A 21,214-nucleotide genomic window follows, 5' to 3' on the forward strand; every position below is an offset into this window, starting at 1 on the left:
AGGGTGGTGGGTCTCTAGCCTTGGGCTCCCCACCCCACCCAGGGAGGTGGGACTTGGGCGGGCTCAGGCTTTGGTTCCCCCTCCTGAGGTAATGTAGTAATTTTTGTTGTCAGATGGGGGTCATGGAGTAATGAAGTTTGAGAACCCCTGCCCTAGATTACAAAAAAATAAGGATAAACTACATTATAAATTAGAGTTAATTCTTTAGCAGCTTATTAGAAAGATTGAATTCTGATCACCTCTATTAGATTCCAGACCTGCGTATTCAAAGTTATCTGATAAATGTCAAACAAAGCAAACACAAAGAAGAAACAAATTTAAAATTAATTTCAGTCATGTTGTAGGTGTCATAGTGCACACAAAGAAAAACACACACAGAAAACTGTGGTTAAAACACAGGACAAACATGCTGTAATTGTGCTTACCAGCTTGAGAGAAAGCTTCATGTAAAAATTGTAGGAGTACAGGAAAAAAGAGAAAAAAAACAAGCGCATCAGTAGAAGAGGAATTTCTTCAGTCCTACTGTTATAATAAAACGACACACGTATTCTCCTCACTGTTGGGATGTGAAAATGGGTAACAGATCTGTGCAAAAGTTCACAAGATGGGCCACACACTACCATTCAGCTGCCATTTCATCAGTGGAAGTGGAAAAGGAAAACATGTTACACCTTTGCATATTTGCTTTGGCAGTGCAGGTGAAAACGTGACTCAGGCTGACTGACGTCAACGCTAAGATAGCAATAGCATATCCCCTTTAAGTTGCACCTTGCACTCAGCAAAACTGGTGCTTTACAATACTTACATAATTAGGTGGGTTATCACACTCAACGCTGAAGAGGTGCTGAAACACACGTCACCGGTGCCAGCCATGCTATACAATTCTTTAGGGCAGGAGTGGGAAATAATAAGGAATTGAAATTCTGCCAGGACATCGGGACTAACCCTTGGACCTCTCCTGTAAAACATGCCATGGGATCTCTAATGATTCCAAGTGGTCAGGGCCTAGATTGCATGTCTCCACCCAAAAGACAGTATTCCCTTACTACCATGCTGGAGCATTAATTAAGAGGGAAGTGTCCTCTGTGTAATAACCAACACCACATCTTGCAGCACCTTGTAGGTCTCCCATCCAACTACTAATCAAGCTTGTTTAGATTATAAGGTCTGAAAAGATCACAGCAAAGAAAAAAAAATCTCTATCCTTCTTTTTACCCAATTATTTCCATTTAGGATTTTCACTTTTATCTCCATGCCCACGCTATTGACCAATATACAAGTCCCTTATATACAATCTCTTTCCTCAAAGGCTGCTATATTTCTTTATGTACAGCCAATACGTTATCATTCAATTAGCCTGGATACTAAGAGCCTGAGTGTTGTGCATTAAAGGCCATATGCGTGTTTTGTCCCTGTCCTACAAAACTTACAAATACAGCTATCTTAAATGGTGTTGCAGTACCTCATTACAGTGCCTTCTTACCCGTGTTGCAAAGCCACTGTCACAGCTGCAACACAGGGTGCCTTCCAGGAGCTGCACCGAATACCAAGTAGTATTTCAGCACCATTCCATACTGGACTTAGGGGCATGATTTAACTGCAGTTTAATACAAGAAACTGGGTTTTAAAGGTTATTGCTTGGAAGGGAGGGGAAACAAAGTTGGATTCTTCCAAGAGCTCATCCCACCTCATTCTCCGATAACTTGCATTCTGACTGTGTTGCAAGCCTCTCAAGTGTAATGGCTGGGATTCACAAACTATGTAGCAAACCCCTAGAAGGTATAAATGCATTGAAATATACTCTGTGCTGAAGCAAAGAAACTCAGATGGAACGTGGAGGGCAGGCACTCCGCTCGCACCATGAGCTAAGCCATCATTTAAGACCTGAGTGCACTTCTGCATTCAAAAGTTGCATGCAATTGAAAACTGGGAAGTCCATCGGTTATTGTGTTCTGATCTTTAATAAGCTAACAGATATGCCAGTTTTAGGCAAGCACAGTTCTCTAAGACTGGACCTAAAATAATGGCAGGGCAGTGGAAGCACAAGTTAAGCACATCTTTCTTTTGTCATTGCATTTTAACCTTTAGGAAACTCTAAAGGTTATTTACAGTCACTTGGCAGAGTCTAATTTTATATTAAAATAAAAATAAGCCAAGCATTCAAACAAAAATGTGGTCTTAAAACAAATAATGATATATTGCCCCTGAATTGATCCATCCTGAATTGCATTTTTGTGATAATGAAACAGGTCAAATAGGTTCCCCTGCAGTTAAGTTAGCCAGTAAATAAAAACATGGCCCTGACCCCAGAGCCTAGAGAAGTCTAACTCAAGAAATGAAGAGGCCTTTGAAATAACCAAACAAAAGTAAATTTATTTTTGAAAGAAGAGGAATAATTATACAAATGAAAGGAGGAACTGACTAAATATCTTGCTGAAGAAATTCAAATCTAGGCAGCCCTTATTTTCATAATTGCTTTAGCATTCCTGTGAACTTTAGCATAGACATGATCAGCACAAGTTGAGATCCTTCTACACAAATACACGCAACAGTTATGAAGCAGAAAAAATATTTACCTACAAAGCACTCTATAATGCACAAATGTTTGCTACATGCGCTACATTGTAAACACTAATCATTCTAAAGACTAAACTATGGCCAAAGAGTCATTAGCATTAAAACTATTCTTTTACTGTAAATTCAGCAAATGTTAAGGAATAATAGACATTGCATGTCTAATTCATATGTTGTTGTTTGTTAAGTATTATGAAAACCAGAAATTTGATAACACCCCCAAAAATGTACAACAGGCATTGTTATGCACAGCATGAATAACAAAGCAGTAGAGATTCTAATAGGTTGTAAATCAAATGAAAACAATGAAATGCTGAATTTAAAAGCAGATTCCAAGTTTTCTGGTTTTGAAGAACATCGACATTATGTGGCAGCAACTCAATTGCTGTACATCTGAGAAGACTGAAAACAAATGTGTATTAAATGTAGTTACTAAATGACTGCTTTTTTGTTTGGCCAATTCTGTTGGGTTTTCACAGTTAAGAGATTTGCTCACTTCATGTGAGAATAGGGACTTTTCTTCAAATGATTAGAGAGTGACATTTCTAGAAAATGTAATGAGCAAATCCCATGCAACTGTTCCTTTAAGACAGGTCTAACTTAGTATTGCAGGGAACAATGAAGAGCCTAAGAGCCACAAGCTTCAATAACACATGAGAGAGCACGAAAGCCAACAAGTCCATGTGTTATTGGACAATCACGGACACTAACCTCACTTACAAAAGACAGGGGATTGAAATAAATCACCGGACATCGGGTTTATCAAAGGCTAAAATGTTTTATCTCCTCTACAGTCTGGCTTCGTGAAGCTTGTTTAGAAGTCACAGCTCTCGATCCCATGAACCACAAATGTTACGCGAGGTTCAGGGAAGCCGTAGTGGTGGTAGCAGTGCAAGTTAAAGCTCTGTTGAAAAGGTTCAGTATATACCACAGCATGAATGCACTGCCATTCTGCACGGACAGGCTTATATTTACAAAGAGCCACAAAAATATTCTTAACAAATAGAGTGGAACCCTCTTAGAATACCTTTACACAGAAAAATCTCACTGTATAGCAGAGGGCAGCCTACAAGTCTAACCAGTCTTGCAATTAGCACACTGCAATGAGTTGAAATAGTCTGGGATTATGCTTTCCTGTAGAGGTTTGTGACAGCTAAACTCACTTTAAGCAGGTTCCATTGTGGTCTGAATTTCCCATGTTTAACCATGTTAGTTGTGCCAATTCCAGCTTTTCCAGTACTGACAGCTGCAACCTCTTTCACAGGATCAGTTGTTTCTATCAGTAAGTCATGGCTCTCCTCACAATGAATTTGTAGTTTCCTTATGCCTTCTGCGAACCTCATTTCCACTGAAGCACCCTTTTGCAGTGTTGTAAGTGGGGTTAGTGACTGTGCAGCAACTGTATGGGTTGATCACACCATACACAAACTTACAACATAGTCCCTAGCCTCAACGGCACACGTGGGTTTCCCTAAAGTCCTCTTCATGAGTTCTTTGTGAAAATACAAAGAGTGAGTCTGCCGGTGAGTCAGCAAGAGAAAACACACACTTGTTAAAGAGGAGACTAACAAGGACACCTCAACATTTACTGTTTCTACAGCAAAAAAGACAGCCCTGGGCTTAATTAGCATTTAAGTGTGATGGTGGGAACCTGCAAGATGCCAAATAACTTCTGAGGGATTTTTTCTCTTTTGGTAAATTAACTAAGCATCATATTTTTAAAAACTAGATTAAACATGCCAAATTAGAAACTATTTCTTTGTTCAGGCCAGACTAAATTAAGGCTTTTAAAAAAACTGGTCTTGGCAGAGGGTATGTACTAAAATAATGAACATTCCCAAGGGCAAGAGATGCAGTTACTTTTCTTGTATGCTGACTCTACATATCACCCAAAACGAAGAAACATTTAGTACAGGCGGACTGATAGTTAAGGTGTCACATTAATGAACAGGATATCACAGAGGCGAGACAAAATGATCAAGGAAACGTATTAACTGGTGCAATGGAAAGAAAAGTTGTAATAAAGTCAACAACTTCCACTAGAAAAGAAACCACAAAATCCCCCTCTTGTTTGTACTGGGATGGCCTGGAGAACAGAATGTGGTTGAGCCCAGTAATATATGTAAAATCTGGATTTTTCTGTTTGTTTAAAAGAATTGCTTTTTAAATGAAAAAACTTGTGTTACTGCCACTCAGCAATTGTAAAATAAAACAACATAAAATTAATATCAAGTAACAAAGAACTGGATTTTTTATGCCCTTAAAAATGGAATTTGAAAATGTAGAGCAAGCATAAATGAAACTATGACTTATATAAGTGGTTCCTTATTTTCTGCATATGCTTTTTTTGCCCCTCTAACTTCCCTGAAGGGACACAGTCAACTTAAAGACCATAGTTCTGCCTGATTTAAAAAAAAACAATATTATTTTTACATATAACATCTAAAATGACTATAATTAAAAGAAAATAGAGAAACACAATCTTTCTCCATTTCTAGTTTGATTACAGCACCTAGTATAGATCAGTTTCACTGTTTCTCCTGTACTATCTGTCAATTTCTTCTATTTGTGTGGGTCTTTCAGAGAAAAAAGGAAGAGAGAAAAATGTTATGGAAAATATTATTCAAAAACCACAGAAATTTGCAGGATGCAGGCACCTGCAACAACTTTTAACTAAATTTTTAAAGACTGACTAGGATTTCAAGTTGCCAGTGACCCTTCATATTGATGCTGACTGAAACCCTTTGAACTAAGCTAATGTCTGCTCTTGATTATTGGATGGACTTCTGCCTCTTCCCAAGGAGAAGGATTCAAGAACTCATCAGTTTGGAGACCTAACTCAAAACAGGTTGAATGTAGGATTGGTATCTCACATAGTTTCTTTGAATATTTGTTAACAGTTTTGTGCTATTTCTTTTTTAAGTTCAGGAATTATTTCTTCACATCCCCGAGCTGCGTAACAACACCCTGTGCTAAATAAAAATTACACGTGGAAGTCACTAGAATTTACTAAACAGCCAAATCCATTCTGAATGCCTGGAATTTATGTAGTAATGGTGTGGTTTTCATTTATTTTTGCATAGCAAAGTGCCAATTACTATAGGAATTTCACACCATGTGCAATTTTGCATTTGTTGACCTAAGTTGTTTAGATCCAGATTCTACCAAACTTGCTCAAATTGAATAGTCTCTTACTAAGCAATTACTCCCACTGAAATTAAGGGGAGTATTTATATAGTATGGGTCAGATCCAACTCCCAGTGAAGTCAGTGGTGATCTTTCCACTGATTTTAATGGGAGTTGGATTGGGCCCTAAGGGACCAATATGAGTCAATATGAGTAAAGCTGGCAGAGTACTTGAATACTGTGTGCAGATGTGGTCGCCCCATCTCAAAAAAAATATATTGGAATTGGAAAAGATTCAGAAAAGAGCAACAAAAATTATTAGCGTTATGGAACGGCTGCCATATGAGGAGAGATTAATAAGACTGGGACTTTTCAGCTTGGAAAAGAGACTACTAAGGGGGGATATGATACAGGTCTATAAAATCATGACTGGTATGGAGAAAGTAAATAAGGAAGCGTTATTTACTCCTTCTCATAACACAAGAACTAGGGGTCACCAAATGAAATTAATAGGCAGCAAGTTTAAAACAAACAAAAGGAAGTATTTCTTCACACAATACATAGTCAACCTGTGGAACTCCTTGCCAGAGGATGTTGTGAAGGCCAAAACTATAACAGGGTTCAAAAAAGAACTAAATAAGCTCATTGAGGATAGGTCCATCAATGGCTGTTAGCTGGGATGGTGTCCCTAGCCTCTGCTTGCCAGAAGCTGGGAATGGGCGACCGGGAATGGATCGCTTGATGATTACCTGTTCTGTTCATTCCCTCCGGGGCACCTGGCATTGGCCACTGTTGGAAGACAGGATACTGGGCTAGATGGACTTTTGGTCTGACCCAGCAGGGCCGTTCTTATGTTCTTAGAGTCTGTCCCTTATTGATTAGATTAACTAAAGAATCTACAGTAATATTTAGGCATCTATGGAGGCTATTTCTATTGCAAGATATTTTGCTAGGATGGGCATACTGTCTGAGCAAACAGAGGGAGTATATAAACAGCAGCAAGCTCTAATGAAACATTTTGGTCAGTTAAACACTTTTGCTTTGCCAAACATCCCCTAAATTGCACTGTCCTATAGGGTTCCTGTATTTCTTTTCCACCTGTATTTTCTTTTCTCATCGGTGCAGCAGTAAAAGCTTTCTTCAATATAGGCAGCTTCTCCCAATCTCCTCCTGCCAAATTCCTTCAGTAACACCGCTGTCCAATATGTGTAATATCAGAGGTCATCCTCATGTGCCAAATTCAAGTCCTGTTTGATTTGGCAGGAGTAGGGGGAGGCCAGGACAGGCATACCTTATAATATCAATACTGTAAAACCAGCGTTAATCCAGATGCTTACTCTGACATAGCTCTGGCCCCATGCAGATGTTTTTGCCGGGGCTACAATCAACCTGCACTAAACATGAGGGGTTGGGTTAGACCATATCTGCACTAACACATGCCAGCCATATTCCTTTTATATAGATACGATAGGTTTTTCAGGCCAGAAGGGACCATTATGATTGTCTAGCCTTGACCTCCTGCATAACAGTGAGCCATAGAATTTCACCTAGTAACTCTGGCCACCAAAGATCAATGGAACGTGAAGTTTATGAGTTTTGTAGACAACCAGAGCAGGCTTCCACAACTTAGTTGCCTCTGTTGCTCTGTACTTGTATATGGAGGAAGTGGCCTCAATTTGCCCCACGGAACAAGGTGTAATGTTCTAAACGTTGGCTTGTGGTATTGGTGAATCAGACAGGGAAAAGTATCTGTTTACACACAAACATCTTGGTAGCTAACGACAAAAGGAAGTGAAATACAGAAAAGCACATCCAAAGGTTTAACGGGGCTTTAACAAGATATTTTCGTTTTTTAAAAAAATGAATGTGTCAGTGGGTAATTAGAGTGATTCTAAAGAAAGCTAGGTGAGCTTTTTACCTTTATAATTTCAGTTTTCACTCTACTCAGTTAAAAACTATACAGTATACACCATACGCGTGTGAATTTGGCCGAGGGGGCATTAAAGCTTGAATAGAGGCTCTCTTAGTACTGTCATATGATTAGTGTACAATGAGATTTCATGAACAAAAATGTTTAAAGTGATTAGTCATAATTGCTTAGATAGCCAAATATTTACTAAATAAGAATATGTACATTGGAAATATACATTTCTGAAGCACCTCAGGGCTTTTGTGTGGTGCAAAATAAAAAAGACATTTTTACAAGCTAGAAATACCCAACACTGTTTTGGGAACACTGTTCATTGAACCAACACTGATGCCTTCCACAAGGCCAGACAGTTATACCCTTGCTCACTCTATGAGTAGTCCCATTTAAATCACTTGAGCTAATCCCGGAGGAAGGTGCTACTCAACATGAGCAAGCCTATCAGAATCCAGCTGTCTCAGAGACACACCTACAAGGAGAGTCTCCAATGTAGAACTGAAAGAATGGGCTTCCCCCTCAGAAGTCATTAGGAAATATTCTTGTGAGGGAAGTTCTGTAATTTTGCACTTATTTTATGACAAACTTTGAAACTTTCAATTTTCCAGTGGCTTTTTGATGAGGAAACTAATTTTTTAGTACTACTTTGAACTGTAAACTTGTCAAGATGGCAGTTCCCAGACAGAGCGTAATGTTGTTTTTTTATATGCTACTTAAGAGAATTTTTTTTAAAATGATTTACTCTTTGTAACCAGATCCAGTGATTAGGATGCGGATTGCACTGAAGTTCTCCAAACACTTCAACATCATATAATTACAAAGTTCTCTATACAGATCATTCCCAGTTTTACTGAACTACATCTTCTGGATCAAACTATCAATGGGATTCCCTGTGGAGAGCAGAATTTGGCCCTTTATATCCAGTTTTCTCCTTATTGTGACAGCTCGCTTTAAAAAAACTGAAAACTAACAGTTATAGCTGCTTTCCATACTGTTCCATTAGGCTTAGAAAGGAACATAATCCTTACGAAATTACCGAATAACCAAGGGCTATACTGTGCCATCCACTTCTTAGCATGCTTAAAAACTGATGGCACAACATGGTACAATAACAGACATGTCTTAATTTTCAAAGGAAGAAACATTCTGCCTTAAATGTGAAGTTTTAAAAATTTACAGAAGCTGTGTATACAAAGACTTATAATGAGAATCATTTTTAGCTCAGTATAAATATCCCAAACATTAATTTACAAATACAGACTCAGGCTCCTGCAAGCAGTTCACTGAAATCATGTGAATAAAGATTACAGAAAATGCAACATCTGACACATTCTGTCAGAGCTATTTAAAAGAGATCTTATTTGTGTCCTGTAGCCCCCTGAGTGTAGAAGTATAAAGTTCTTACATACTGCATGGAGTTCTAAATTGTGCACATCGTTTCTCAGTCATGGGGAGCGAAAGTCAGCCCAGAATCCAACAGATTCTGCAGGCTCAATGGGAAACGTCTAGAAGACATACCTAGAAATGCTGTGATACAATTCTTCATGCTTCTGTATCTGGGGGTGTCAGCATGGTCCAACAGAGTGGGAGTCAGGAGAACTGTGTTCTTTCCCAGCTCTTCCACAGGCTGTGAGATCTTGGACAAACTCTCACTTAACTTCTCTATGCCCTAGTGCTACTCAATGAGGTACTTATTTTGTCTCTGTGTGAAGAGTTATTTAATATTACATCTCTCCTTCTACCTTTTGGAAAAGGAAAGTGATCCTCTGTCCAAAAGGAACCATTCATTTCAAACAGGAATCTGTTTTTGTGGTTTCATTGTGGGGGTTTTGACTACAAATGACTTTACAGGATTGGATTCCTTGGGTCTGTCTGTATGTTATGGTAAAACACAATGGCTTCATTCACAAAACAAGATTTTACATAACAGAACGTGCAATAAAAGCGCAAGAAAGACAGACAGCAAGCGGTATCCAGAGGAGAACTTACCCCGCGCTTTAGGCTCCTGAAGCAGTGGATTTTGGGTTTGGAGGTCATGAACTCGTTGAAGCGATGGGAGAGGGGTTCCTTTTGCTGCTTGGGAGACTGGGGGCCGTTGGGAACAGCAGAGGGTGAGGCAGAGGCAGGGGGAGGAGGAGGGGGCTGATGGGGGGATGTTAAAAGGGACATAAGCTACGTATAAGAGATGGAGAAGTGATAGAATAAAAAACCAAAATAAAAAGATAAAACACAAAACGAAAATAAGCATCAAAAACCATATTCAAAATCCAGGAAAAGCAATTAAAAACAAATAATTAAATATTTAAAGCCATGGTTCAAAAAAAAAGAGGGAGGGAAAAGAGTGTTCAAGATTTGTGTTAAAAGAAGAATGTGATAAAAATAGGAATTGTAGCAAGTAATGCAACAAAAAAATAAGATGGAATAATTTGACAGAAAGCTCATGCAGACTCTTACATGCAAACTCTATTCCCATAGGTTACTCTTTGCTAGTTCTGTGGGCCGGTCAGAATGATGCACATTAATAGATCTTTCAAACACCTGAATTTACATGAATCAAATTAGGAAGGTACCTTAGTGCCCAGTAGCGTTTCTATTAGCTGGAAGACAACAAGCCTCATTCTTCCTGCTTTCAAGTCACCTTGCTCTATGCACACCACACTTATCTTTTTAAAATTACACTACAAATTTACAAGAGAGAGGTGTTAGGCCAGATTCTGCCGTTGGTTACATGAGTGTAAGCACCAGAGGGCTTGAGTCTCTCTTGCCCTGCATTTCAGGACATCATTTACATCAGCGACTGTACCATTCTGATTTGTTAGTGCTCTGTACTCACTTTGCAATCGCTGTCAATGGCTAGGGAAGGAGAAGCGCAACAGAGAATGAGGCTACATCAAAGGAGTTCTCTGGTTTTGTGCTGGTGTAACTGAGAGCAGAATTTGTCTAGTCATCCTGATACACACCGATAATCCCAGATAAATGTTGCCATGCATCATGGTGTAAAATATGACAATGGAGAGAAGAGTTTAATGGATATAAAGGATCATGTGAGTTTAAAAAAAAAAAAAAAAAGATCAGCAGCACTGTAGAGGCTCAGTTAGATGTGCTGTGAAAGAGCAAGTTACAGCCATTCCCCACTCCCAGCTTCCCCAACTGCTGTACCCGTGGTACAGATCGAAACGATAACGCCAATAAAAAGCTGAGGAGAGTTTGAAAAGTGTCAGAATAGTAACACTGGAGTGACGCTGTTAGTTCGTTAGCATGCACAGCATACACAATCCCTGATCTGAATTAGAAGCAAATGGACCATGGCAAAGACAACTAAAAGGGTAATAAACAAAGAGCAACACAATTTAAGAAATTATATAGAAATAAAAATATCTTAAAAGTAAAAAACAAAATAAGACTGTAACAAAACACCATAATAGGACATCAGCTATTAGTTTTCTGAAACTACAGTTCAGGTTTTTTTTAGTCTTAAATTAATTGCCAGGATTACTAAACAAGAAAGCCATTAAAGGCTACAAACATACGGACACTGAGATGAAGTCTGAAAGTCAGTACCTTATTTTTCTTGATGAATGGCCACAATTTGCCTTTGGATTTGCTGCCAGGCTTGGGCTCAGATTTTCCATCCCATCTGGAATTTGAAAGGCTGGATTCCGAGACAGTGCGTTTCATTGGCTGAGTGAAGTCTTCAAAGTCAATATCTCCTGGTGGTTCAAACCCTGATTTAAAGGCTTCTATTACCAGTTGTGAATCCTGAAATGCCACAAATACAATCTATCTGTAAATATGCTGCAAACCAATAAAAAGAGGGTCTGTAAACGGAACAACAGTGTAAGAGTAGTGGAGGAAAAAGTCTCCTAGTCACAGTGAAGCTTAACAAAACCACCCTAATTGCTACTGGGTTTGTTAGCACCCAGTCCATCATTCCTACGTAAAACATCTGAGTTCAGCATGCAAAGGTCTCATTGAGACCAACTGCTTCTTTAACCACCAATATTTTTAAATGGTCAAAGGACTAAGTACCATCTAAAGAAACAAGACGTATGTAGCACTAACACCAAATGCAGTCAGAAATCAAACAGGAAACATGGCTCACTGAAGAAGACATTGAAATGGGAGTCAAGAGATCTGAGTTCTTTTCTCAGATCTCTCACTGAGCTGATATATGACCTTGAGCAAGTCACTTCACTTTTCGGTGCCTCAGTTTCCCAGTTGTAAAATGATGCTTAATCACCTTTATAAAGTGTTTTGAGGTCCATAGATAAAAAGTGCTATGTAAATGCTCATTAGTATTCCTGTTTATTTCCCTTGAAAAAATTAAAACGCCAGTGCTTGAATGGACAGCTTGCATAAGGTGACTCAGAACACCTTTTGCATACACTCAGATTCACTAATGGGCATCCACAAAAAATCTTGTGCAATAAAAACCTTCCATTATAGAATTGCTATGCTTCCAATTGCAAGCCAGATATCAAAAGCTCTGATAAATGCTGCTGTCTTAAGGAGAACCAACTTAAATGCTAATTGGTCTTCTGCTGCTGTGAAAAGCCTTGTACCCTTCTGTCCATATTGAATTTCTGTAGACCAGAGGTTCTCAGACTGTGGGTCGGGACCCCAAAGTGGGTTGCGACCCCATTTTAATGGGGTTGCCAGGACTGGCTTAGACTTGCTAGGGTATGGGGCTGAAGCCCAAGTCCCACCGCCCGGGGCTGAAGCTGACACCCAAGGGCTTCAGCTGTGGGTGTCAGGGCTCAGGTTACAGGCCCCCTGCCTTGGGCTGAAGCCCTGGGGCTTTGGCTTTGCCCACCCCCAGCCTGGCCCAGAGGGGCTCAGGCTTTGCCCCCCATACCCTACCTGAGGTGGTGGGACTTGGGCGGGCTTAGGCTTTCATTCCCCCTCCTGGGGTCGTTTAGTAATTTTTGTTTTCAGAAGGGGGTCACGGTGCAATGAAGTTTGAGAACCCCTGCTGTAGACAATTACCTCATTCACAAACTGGCCACATATTGCATGCAATTATTTTACCTATCTATTATCAGATAATAACTAACCAAAACGGTAATGATACATAACATTCTTGTGCAGTAGATCTACAAATGCAGCAAATTTTTGGATGCAAACCTTCTAATTGCTAATGTGCGACTCACACCAATTACAGAAACGCATTTTAATCTAGCGGCTTTTCAAACAAACAGGCTGTGATTTTTAAAGGACCCTACTTTTCATAAAGCACATGGGGCCAGATTTTCAAAATTCTCTCAGCACATCCAAATCTGGCCAGAGTGCTCAGCATCCTGTGCGGGACATCCGCTGGCCACTTATTCCGGTGCCTAAATGGAAGCTGAGATGTTCTGTAAATCTGCCCCTACGTCACTTAAACAAAATCTAGCATGTACAAAATATTAATCGCTTGTGCAATGCAAACAAACTTTGGCCGAGACCATTCATAATTTTCTCCTATCATCCTTCCTTAATATACATATAATCTCTTGGCTTTTCTAGGGAGGAAGCTCTTCATTTCATACCATATGGATATTTTCTCTCTCTCAGGTCATCAGAGAAATTGTGCCTTAGTCCCTAGAGGGCTCATTAGCCAAAGGATATTAAGAATACTGCCATGTCACTGCACTTCCAAGAGAAGGGTGGTGCTTTGACCACCTTTTGTGGCTTTTGTTTGTATTCATTTGAACATATGGAAGAAGCCCAGGATGATATGCACATATCTGACCTGAATTAAGCAAAGACAAGATACAAGATTTTCAACATCACCTAAGGGGGGTTTAGGAGGAAGGGTCCCATTGAAAGCTAATGAGATCTGTGCTCATAAATCTATTAGGTGCTGTGTAAATCACCCCCATAAACCTTAAAGGCAGTACTGAAGCACTTTCACTTATTATTCAATAGTTTCACCTTAGCTTGACATTAAAACTCGCCTAATTCTAAGGATGTTTAATTATAAGCATGAAAGCAAGAGCCGGGGGGGGGGGTAGCAAGAGATAAAAAAAAATCAGATTACATTATATACTTGTGCTTTATTCCATCCTTCTGAACCTTTCATTTCTTCTCTTTTAATTATATAATGTTCCTTCCATGTTGTCAAAACATCCTACCATTACAATGGAGCTAAAAATAACTAGCTCATGCTGCGTATCAGACAGCAAGAATGTCATAACAGGAACTCAGAAGTCCATAACAAATTAATCCCATCTATTGCCAGAGCCTGCAGAGGCAAATTCCACACAGGTTCACTTAACAGTCATTGTGCTTTAGCCTTGCAATAATGACATCTGCCTTACTAGAGTTACTATGAAAAGGAATGGAAAAAAGCAGCATGCTCCTAATAAGTATATTTAAAATACAGAGACAAATTTTATTCCCAGATAAATCCATGTACCTCCCCATTGATTTTAGCTGGAGTTCTGCAAGCTGAGGAGAAGGCAGAATTTGATTCTTAGCAAGTATACTACTTTTGAACAAGTGGAATAACTAAATAAATTAAGCCTGAAAAACTGGCAGCTTTGGAGGTGGACAAGAGTGTCTTTCAGTTTTCTTTCCAGCTAAGGTGTAATGAATATTAAATATATCCAATATATCCTGTCAGTTCTTAACACTGAATAATGAAGTGGAACAAAAATGGTTTTCCAGAACTCTCACAAGGAGAAGTCCCCACATATATTTCAGTGCTAGGGAACAACTACACAGACAAGGACATTCAGTTCTGCTTTGTGCTCCTTTGATTCTTGAACATAGTCTCTGAAAATCCATTAGTGGATGGCAAGAAGAGGAATTCATGCACTTTTATTTTATTATGAAGCAGCACCTCTATCACACCTGCTAGAATCCACATGATGAATGGCTTAGCCACTCTGTAACTGAGGTTTCCTTAACGCAAATGTTGATAGCAACATATTTTTAATGTCTCCACTTTGGCAATTCTAGCCCATGATGGCTCTTCATTTTTAATACTTCCCAGTCATCAGTGTGTAGGCAGATGGAAAGGAGATGGGTGTGACATTTTGATGCAGAAAGTAGCATCAGATATAGTAGCATCATTACTGTCACTGTGTGAGCACACACATACCAGAGGAACAGATGGGATCTAACGGAGTACGCACAGAACGGGAAGACTGGGGCTGCCAATCTCCGCTCTCACACAGCAACCTCAGTGGGCTTCCTCAAGTCATGTCAGGTATGTGCAGACCTCTGAAGATCAAAGGCACAATACAAGCGGTATTACACACAAGGCAATCACAACTGTGGTGCTGCCTATGGAGTTCACCCAATTATGTTTCCAGCAGAATAAATACATTGCAATGCTGGGTGCCACCTTCTTATTTACTACATGTACAGCACAATTTTAGTACTATAAATTGTAGACTTCATAGTTGCTGTATGGAACAGTATTATTTTTATAGATATTTGTAATACTAAATGTACTGAATTAGGTAAAGAGCCAGGAGATCCTCAGATGAAGTTCACCAAAGAAGTACAAAGTAGTATTTAATACTCCTAAAATAGCACCAGTCATGGCCTTGCTATCAGCCTTTAACTTTTTAATGCCAAAAAGAACAAGCATTAAAATCTTAAAGATCCCTACATTATTCAAACGAGAGTTAATTTGAGATACTTTGGTACAAACGGCAGTGTTGATCATGCCTCTGATTTTTTTCATGTGTCTCACAATATTTGGTATTTTACTTAAAGCCCCAATTCCAGGAGTTACGTTATTACACGAGAATATCAGCTTTCATTTTAAAAAAACAACCACCAAATTTCTAGCCATCAGGGTTATGTAGAAAGCTAAAAAACATGGCTCAAGTGCACCCAGAAGGCTCAAAACCAAAAGCTAAATGAAAAGAACCCCACATTTATTATCTTTAACAATCTCATGATTTTTGAGACCTGTACTTGAGGTTGGGAATACTGTACTAGTGCTTGTGATGAACACAATGCCAAAGTTTCTTGCATCTGAGAACTCCTGTCTTATCTCTGCACTGATTACATATGAAATCTCACAGTCTGACTTACACAAAGCAGGGTTGCTCTTTTCCTGCCAGGGCAGGTTTTGAGTCTTGGCTTGTGTTCCTTTAACCACATACTATCAACAGTTCTCCATGCATTCAGCCTTGCCTGAATCTGACCTGTGTTGGCTCATTTTCAAAGCTGAATCCAGCCCAGATCCAGGTAGGCTGTCTAACTCCACACTCAGAATTTAGCATTTCCATAATCATGAGAATAATTAGAACAAACAAATTTCTGCAACGTTCGGTATGATTTGTGGTTCTGTTGAAAAGCTAGAGCAAACATTTCTGCCACATAAGAATTGACCACTAAATATCTATCTGTGATAATACCCTTCATCTTCTAATTGATGCTGAAACCTATTTACTAAGGCCTTGTCTACACTAAAGAGTTAAGTTGACGATCATATGCGGCTTTAATTACATCAGTTGTCCATGTCCACAGAACAATCCATAGTTGGTGCTCTGGCATTGCATCATGGGTAGCTATCTCACTGTGTAACCAGCCACCCTCTATCACTGGAAGAGCTGGGAACAGATTGCAGTGCATCATGGAGGAATGCTCACCATCTCATGATGCAGTTATTTCCGTCCCATCATTCCATGCGCTTCCGACTTCGTTTCGCGCCATTTTTGAATAGCCCCTGTAAACTGTGCCCGTCATCTCTGCCTGAAAGCATGGATCCTGAACTGCTGACTAGTTTGGTGATGAGCATTATGAACACAACGCAGCTGGTCCTGCAGTATTTCATGAGCAGGGATACAAAGTGAATCTGTGGTGCCTGCCCTGCTGTGTGCAATGGAAAGAAAGAATTCAAGATTACAGCTGGCAATCATGGAGCAGCTGCACAAGGTGGACTATTGGTACTGGGCTTGGGAAACAAGCACTGAGTGATGGTATAGCATCATAATGCATGTACGGGATGACGAGCAGTGGTTTCAGAACTTTCAGATGCGCAAAGCCATCTTCCTGGAACTGTGCGTGGAGCTCGCCCCTGCCCTGTGGCACAAGGATACCAGAAGGAGAGCTGCCCTGACAGCGGAAAAGTGAGTGGCAATCACTGTGTGGATGCTGGCAAATCCAGACTGCTACCAGTCAGTCGCATATCAGTTTGGAGTTGGAATGTTCACCATAGGGATTGCAGTGGTGCAAGTTGCAGGGCCATTAATTGCCTCCTGCAACAAAGGACTAGACTCTGGGTAATGTGCCGGAAATAACTGATGGCTTTGCAGCAATGGGATTCCTTAACGGCAGTGGGGTGATCGATGGCACGCATATCCTAATTTTGGCCGCAGATCAAACTGACACCAATTTGGGTTGGTCAGGGAAAGTTCATGACATACGCATCTTTAGGAACACTGGACTGTATAGAAATCTGCATACTGGGACTTTCTCTCCAGACCAGAAGATTCCAATGGGAGATGTGCAATGCCCACCCTGCCAACTCCTTGCTCCTGTGGCTCATGAAGCCTTACACTGGGAACCTAGACAGTAGCAAGGAATGCTTCAACAACAGGCTCAGCAGGTGACAAATGAACACTGAATGTACCTTTGGCAGATTAAAAGGTTGCTGGTGCTGCCTTTTTGGCAGATTAGACCTCAATGAGGAAAATATTCCAATGGTCATAGCAGCCTGCTGTGCTCTGCATAACATTTGCAAAATGAAGGGGGAAAAGTTTCCCCAAGGGTGGAGTGCTGGGGTGGATTGGCTGGCTGCTGCTTTTGAGCAGTCAGATACCAGGGCAATTAGAGGGGCTCAAGGGGGCGCTATTCGAATCAGGGAGGCTTTGAATGAGCATTTTGACTATGAGGCCCAGTAATGTGTTTTTATCTGATGCATTCAGACAGACAGTGTTTACTTGCCGCCTTGAATGACCCCTGTAATGCTTGTTTCCTGAGCTTTAATGGTAGTGAGCAAATGTTCCTGCCTATAGCCACTGTATTTGAATTTTAGCAGCAACTATGATGTGCATGACACAAATAAAGACTCATTTTGTTTCAAAGACTATACTTTAATTAAAGGATAAAACATTATTATGTTTTTGGCAAACTGGGGACATGGCAATGAAGAAGTGTCTCTCGGTGAAGCCTCTCCAGTTGTGTGCAACTCCAGCTTTCATCATGAAACTAGGCTCTCGGGGTGGAGTGCAAGGGGTACTGCGACGGAAGGGGAACATACAAGGAATGTGTTGGGGAAGCTTGGGAAGGACATGGAATGGCACTCTGTATTAGCTGCAGAGGGAATCGTGCATGGATGTGCTCAGGCTGCAGCACTATGAGGGACTTGAGCCTCACTATCTGGCCCTCCAGTAGCTTTATAATCCACTCTTGTTCATCTATTATCCGCTCCTGACCCAGTCTCCTTTCCAGGCTGTCCAGCCTGAGTTTTTCATTAACTGGATGGTTTGTGAAGAGAGAGTCACTACATGCACCTAGGGAGAGTATTCTGAATATTGGCACCTTTTCCCAAAGGCTTGGGTAATCGAACCCGATATCTCACTTCTGAGGGTATCCCAGGCTGCAAGGGTGCATCTCTGCATACGTGCAGTTTCAGATCGGGTCCGTATGTTGCTCACCTATATGCCACTTTGGTCCCTGCAGAAATAATTGCCTGCTGGCACGGCAAAATTTCCTACAGCGGGGGGGACAGACAAGGAAGCTTTGCCAAGGAACCTTCAGCAGAGGATTGCAGAGTACCTACACGAAAGTTTCCTATGGAGGATTCCCAAGACACCCCAGTGTACATTAACAAACTTTTCCGCAGGGCCCCCAATGCGTAGCTGCTTAGGCTTTGTTGTTAATTTCTATCCCTTATCCCTTCTCTATCATATAACAAAGTAAATGAGAACTCAATCTCCTATCACTGTGCAGTACCAAAGCAAAAGGTATGCTTACCAAAGCTTGCCTCTCCTGCTTCATGTGAGCCAGAGAGCTGGGTCTGGCTAGACCCCTCCAGAGTGAAAAAATAGATCCTGGCTTGCCACGCCACTGGACAATTCTGTTGCATGTCCCACACATTCCTCCAACTCCACTTCCTCATCCACCACTTCATCCCAGGGTTGACTCCACTGGCTGCTGCCTCCAGCCTGAAGTATCCATACGGCTCTTGGTGGTGGTGGTGGTGTCACCACCAAGGATGGCATGCAGCTTCTTGCAGCTGCACCAAAACAACAGCTGGCCCCCTTGCCTTCTGGTATGCCTGCCACAGCTCCTTGATCATAGCATGGCACTGCTGCATGTCCCTTTTGTGTCCCTTGTCCTGCATGCCATGAGCAATCTGCCCATAGATATCAAAGTTCCTACGACTTGAGCAAAACTGCAACTGCACAGCCTCCTCTCCCCACAGACCCAGCAGATCCAACAGCTCCGGTGTACTCCATGTGGGAGCTCATCTGTTGCAGAAAACCAGCATGGTCACCTGGGAAGATGCTGTGTGAATAGTCTATGCCATCCAAACAGAAAGTGAAAAGTTCAAAAATTCCCAGGCATTTAAATGGGGGAGCGGCACATGGATGTGTACCTTCAGGGCAGCGGAGTTCAAACTGCTGACCAGTGCGCTCACGATGGGCATTGTGGGACACTTCCTGGAGGCCAATTAGGGCAACATAAACAAGTGCTGTCTCTACACTGACGCTGCATCACTCTAATTATGTTGCAAAAAGCTCTATGCCTCTTGTAAAGGTGGTTTTATTTTGTCGATGTAGCAGGGGAGTTACATCAGCGAGAAGAGCATTTCAGTGTGTACACCTCCACTGCTTTGCTGATGAAAGCTGACTTTTGTCGACAATACTGTGTAGTGTATACAGGCCCTAACAGTCACATCTTTAGAATACAGCATCTTATCTAAATACAGCCAAACCAAACGCTTATGTATAGAATGCATGTTAATGGAGTAAATTTGGTAAAAGCAACGTTTCCTTCTTAAAAGACAAATGACCCTATGGATTAATTTGCTAAACAAATACATCCGTGAGAAGAACAGATTTTTCTCTGTAACAAGACAAAACAACTATCCTTCATAAAATAAAACATGAACTAAAGCTATCCTTACTTAACATGTGATAGAGGAACACCTTTTCTGTGCACTAACTGGATTTGGGTGCAAGTTTTGTGTTTCAAATTCTTTCTTAACAGTTTTCAGAGCAAGCAATTTGGGGCAGGGACCATCTTTATGTTCTGTGTCTGTACAGTGCCTAGCACAATAGGGTTTTAGCTCCCGACTTGCGCTCCTAGGTTTTATTATACAACTAATAAATAATAAAGAACACAGGAGAAAGAAGAAGATACCACATTCAACACTTACATTTTTCTGATCAATTGATTCTGCTGCCTTCGTTATTCCGTCCAGACACTTCCCAATTATTGGGATCACCTGGCGGTCCACTTCTGCATAGGTTTTCATGCATTCGCCTATCCTCACTATCCTCCTTTCCTCCATCTCTTGTATTTTCTGAAACATTACATTTCACTTTGATCAAACATCAAAAGTTATTTCACAGTTTCAATTAATTTTAATTTCTGCAACAAAACAGCTCCTGTTATATCAGTTGTTTAAATAAGACTTTAAACGGAGGCAAATTAAGATAGTTATTCTCATGTAATGTATGGTTTAGTGATATCGGCGATCAAAGGACGGCCTCAGAGTAATCTCCATATTACGTTACAATGTTTACATCAGGGCATCTCAATATAGGCACCCTATTGATCACTGCAGAGAGCGCCAAGGATCTTCAGTTCCATTGACCTCTGGTTTAGGACACAGGAAAACCAGATGTTGCATATTCCTGTTATGATGGATTACAATAGGAGGCACAGTGTGTGTCCAGGTGTCAAAGGTGCATGTTTCATGTTGAAACATAAGACCTGATAGGACACTGACTGCTGAGAACCACCCCCCCAACTCATTTTTTTCCTGTTAAACTGCGACCCAACCACGATCAACAGAAAAATGAAACAACTGCAGGAAAGAACACACTGGTACCATTCTTTTAAAAGTAAAACAGCTCTCTGAATGCTATTTTAACACTTAAAGCAAAGCAAGGGAATTTTCTGGAGCACTGGTAATGCACAGGCACCCAAACTATGCTTAGCCAAGGATGTAAGTTCAATTCAGCGCTTACCAGATCCAAAGTTTTATGGTCTCTAAAGGCCTTGTAAGAAGGGTATACATGGCCTGGGGATGCTGCTTTTTTTAATAACACAAAATGCCTTGGAATAATTTATCCTAGACAGTGGCTTGAATGACCATGAATAAAGAGCACAGTAGTTTTAACTTTCTCTCTGCAGTTTTAACTTTCTCTCTGCAATGTCTTTCTTGGCCATCATCTGACATTTTTAGTCAACTTAATCAAACTGTAAGCACTTGCCTCTTTGACATCCATTAAGCTATTGCCCAACATGAACATGGTATAAATCTAAACATCTTTGAAATCTAGGTATGAAAACAGGTCACAAAGGAGCGTAAGGTTTTATAGATGACAATACTCTCAGTTGATTCATGCCTCAACATTGCAAGCAATGCTCTCATTCCCCAGCTGCAAGAATGTAGAGTGTAATAAAACAAGA

General features: G+C 40.6%; 2 protein-coding genes across 10 annotated transcripts in view; one reads left to right on the forward strand and one right to left on the reverse strand.

Annotated features, from left to right (window-relative positions):
• The window catches only part of USP20 (ubiquitin specific peptidase 20), a 110,711-nt gene that overhangs the window by 66,269 nt on the left and 23,228 nt on the right, over nt 1–21,214 (forward strand). The window lies entirely within an intron of this gene.
• The window catches only part of FNBP1 (formin binding protein 1), a 95,826-nt gene that overhangs the window by 17,185 nt on the left and 57,427 nt on the right, over nt 1–21,214 (reverse strand). For 2 of the 9 annotated variants that reach the window (XM_073313784.1, XM_073313783.1), the window contains exons 8-11: nt 19,953–20,099; nt 11,186–11,383; nt 9,614–9,796; nt 426–440 (exon numbers count right to left, since the gene is read on the reverse strand). In XM_073313784.1, the coding sequence (XP_073169885.1) occupies nt 426–440; nt 9,614–9,796; nt 11,186–11,383; nt 19,953–20,099 (543 nt within the window). Of the gene's footprint in view, nt 1–425; nt 441–4,007; nt 4,092–9,613; nt 9,797–11,185; nt 11,384–19,952; nt 20,100–21,214 lie in introns of all 9 variants that reach the window. The other 7 variants (XM_073313786.1, XM_073313785.1, XM_073313790.1 and 4 more) reach the window with 5 other exon arrangements.

The sequence above is a fragment of the Lepidochelys kempii genome, chromosome 16, assembly GCF_965140265.1.
Source record: "Lepidochelys kempii isolate rLepKem1 chromosome 16, rLepKem1.hap2, whole genome shotgun sequence".
In the NCBI taxonomy this organism is placed as follows: Eukaryota; Metazoa; Chordata; order Testudines; family Cheloniidae; genus Lepidochelys; species Lepidochelys kempii.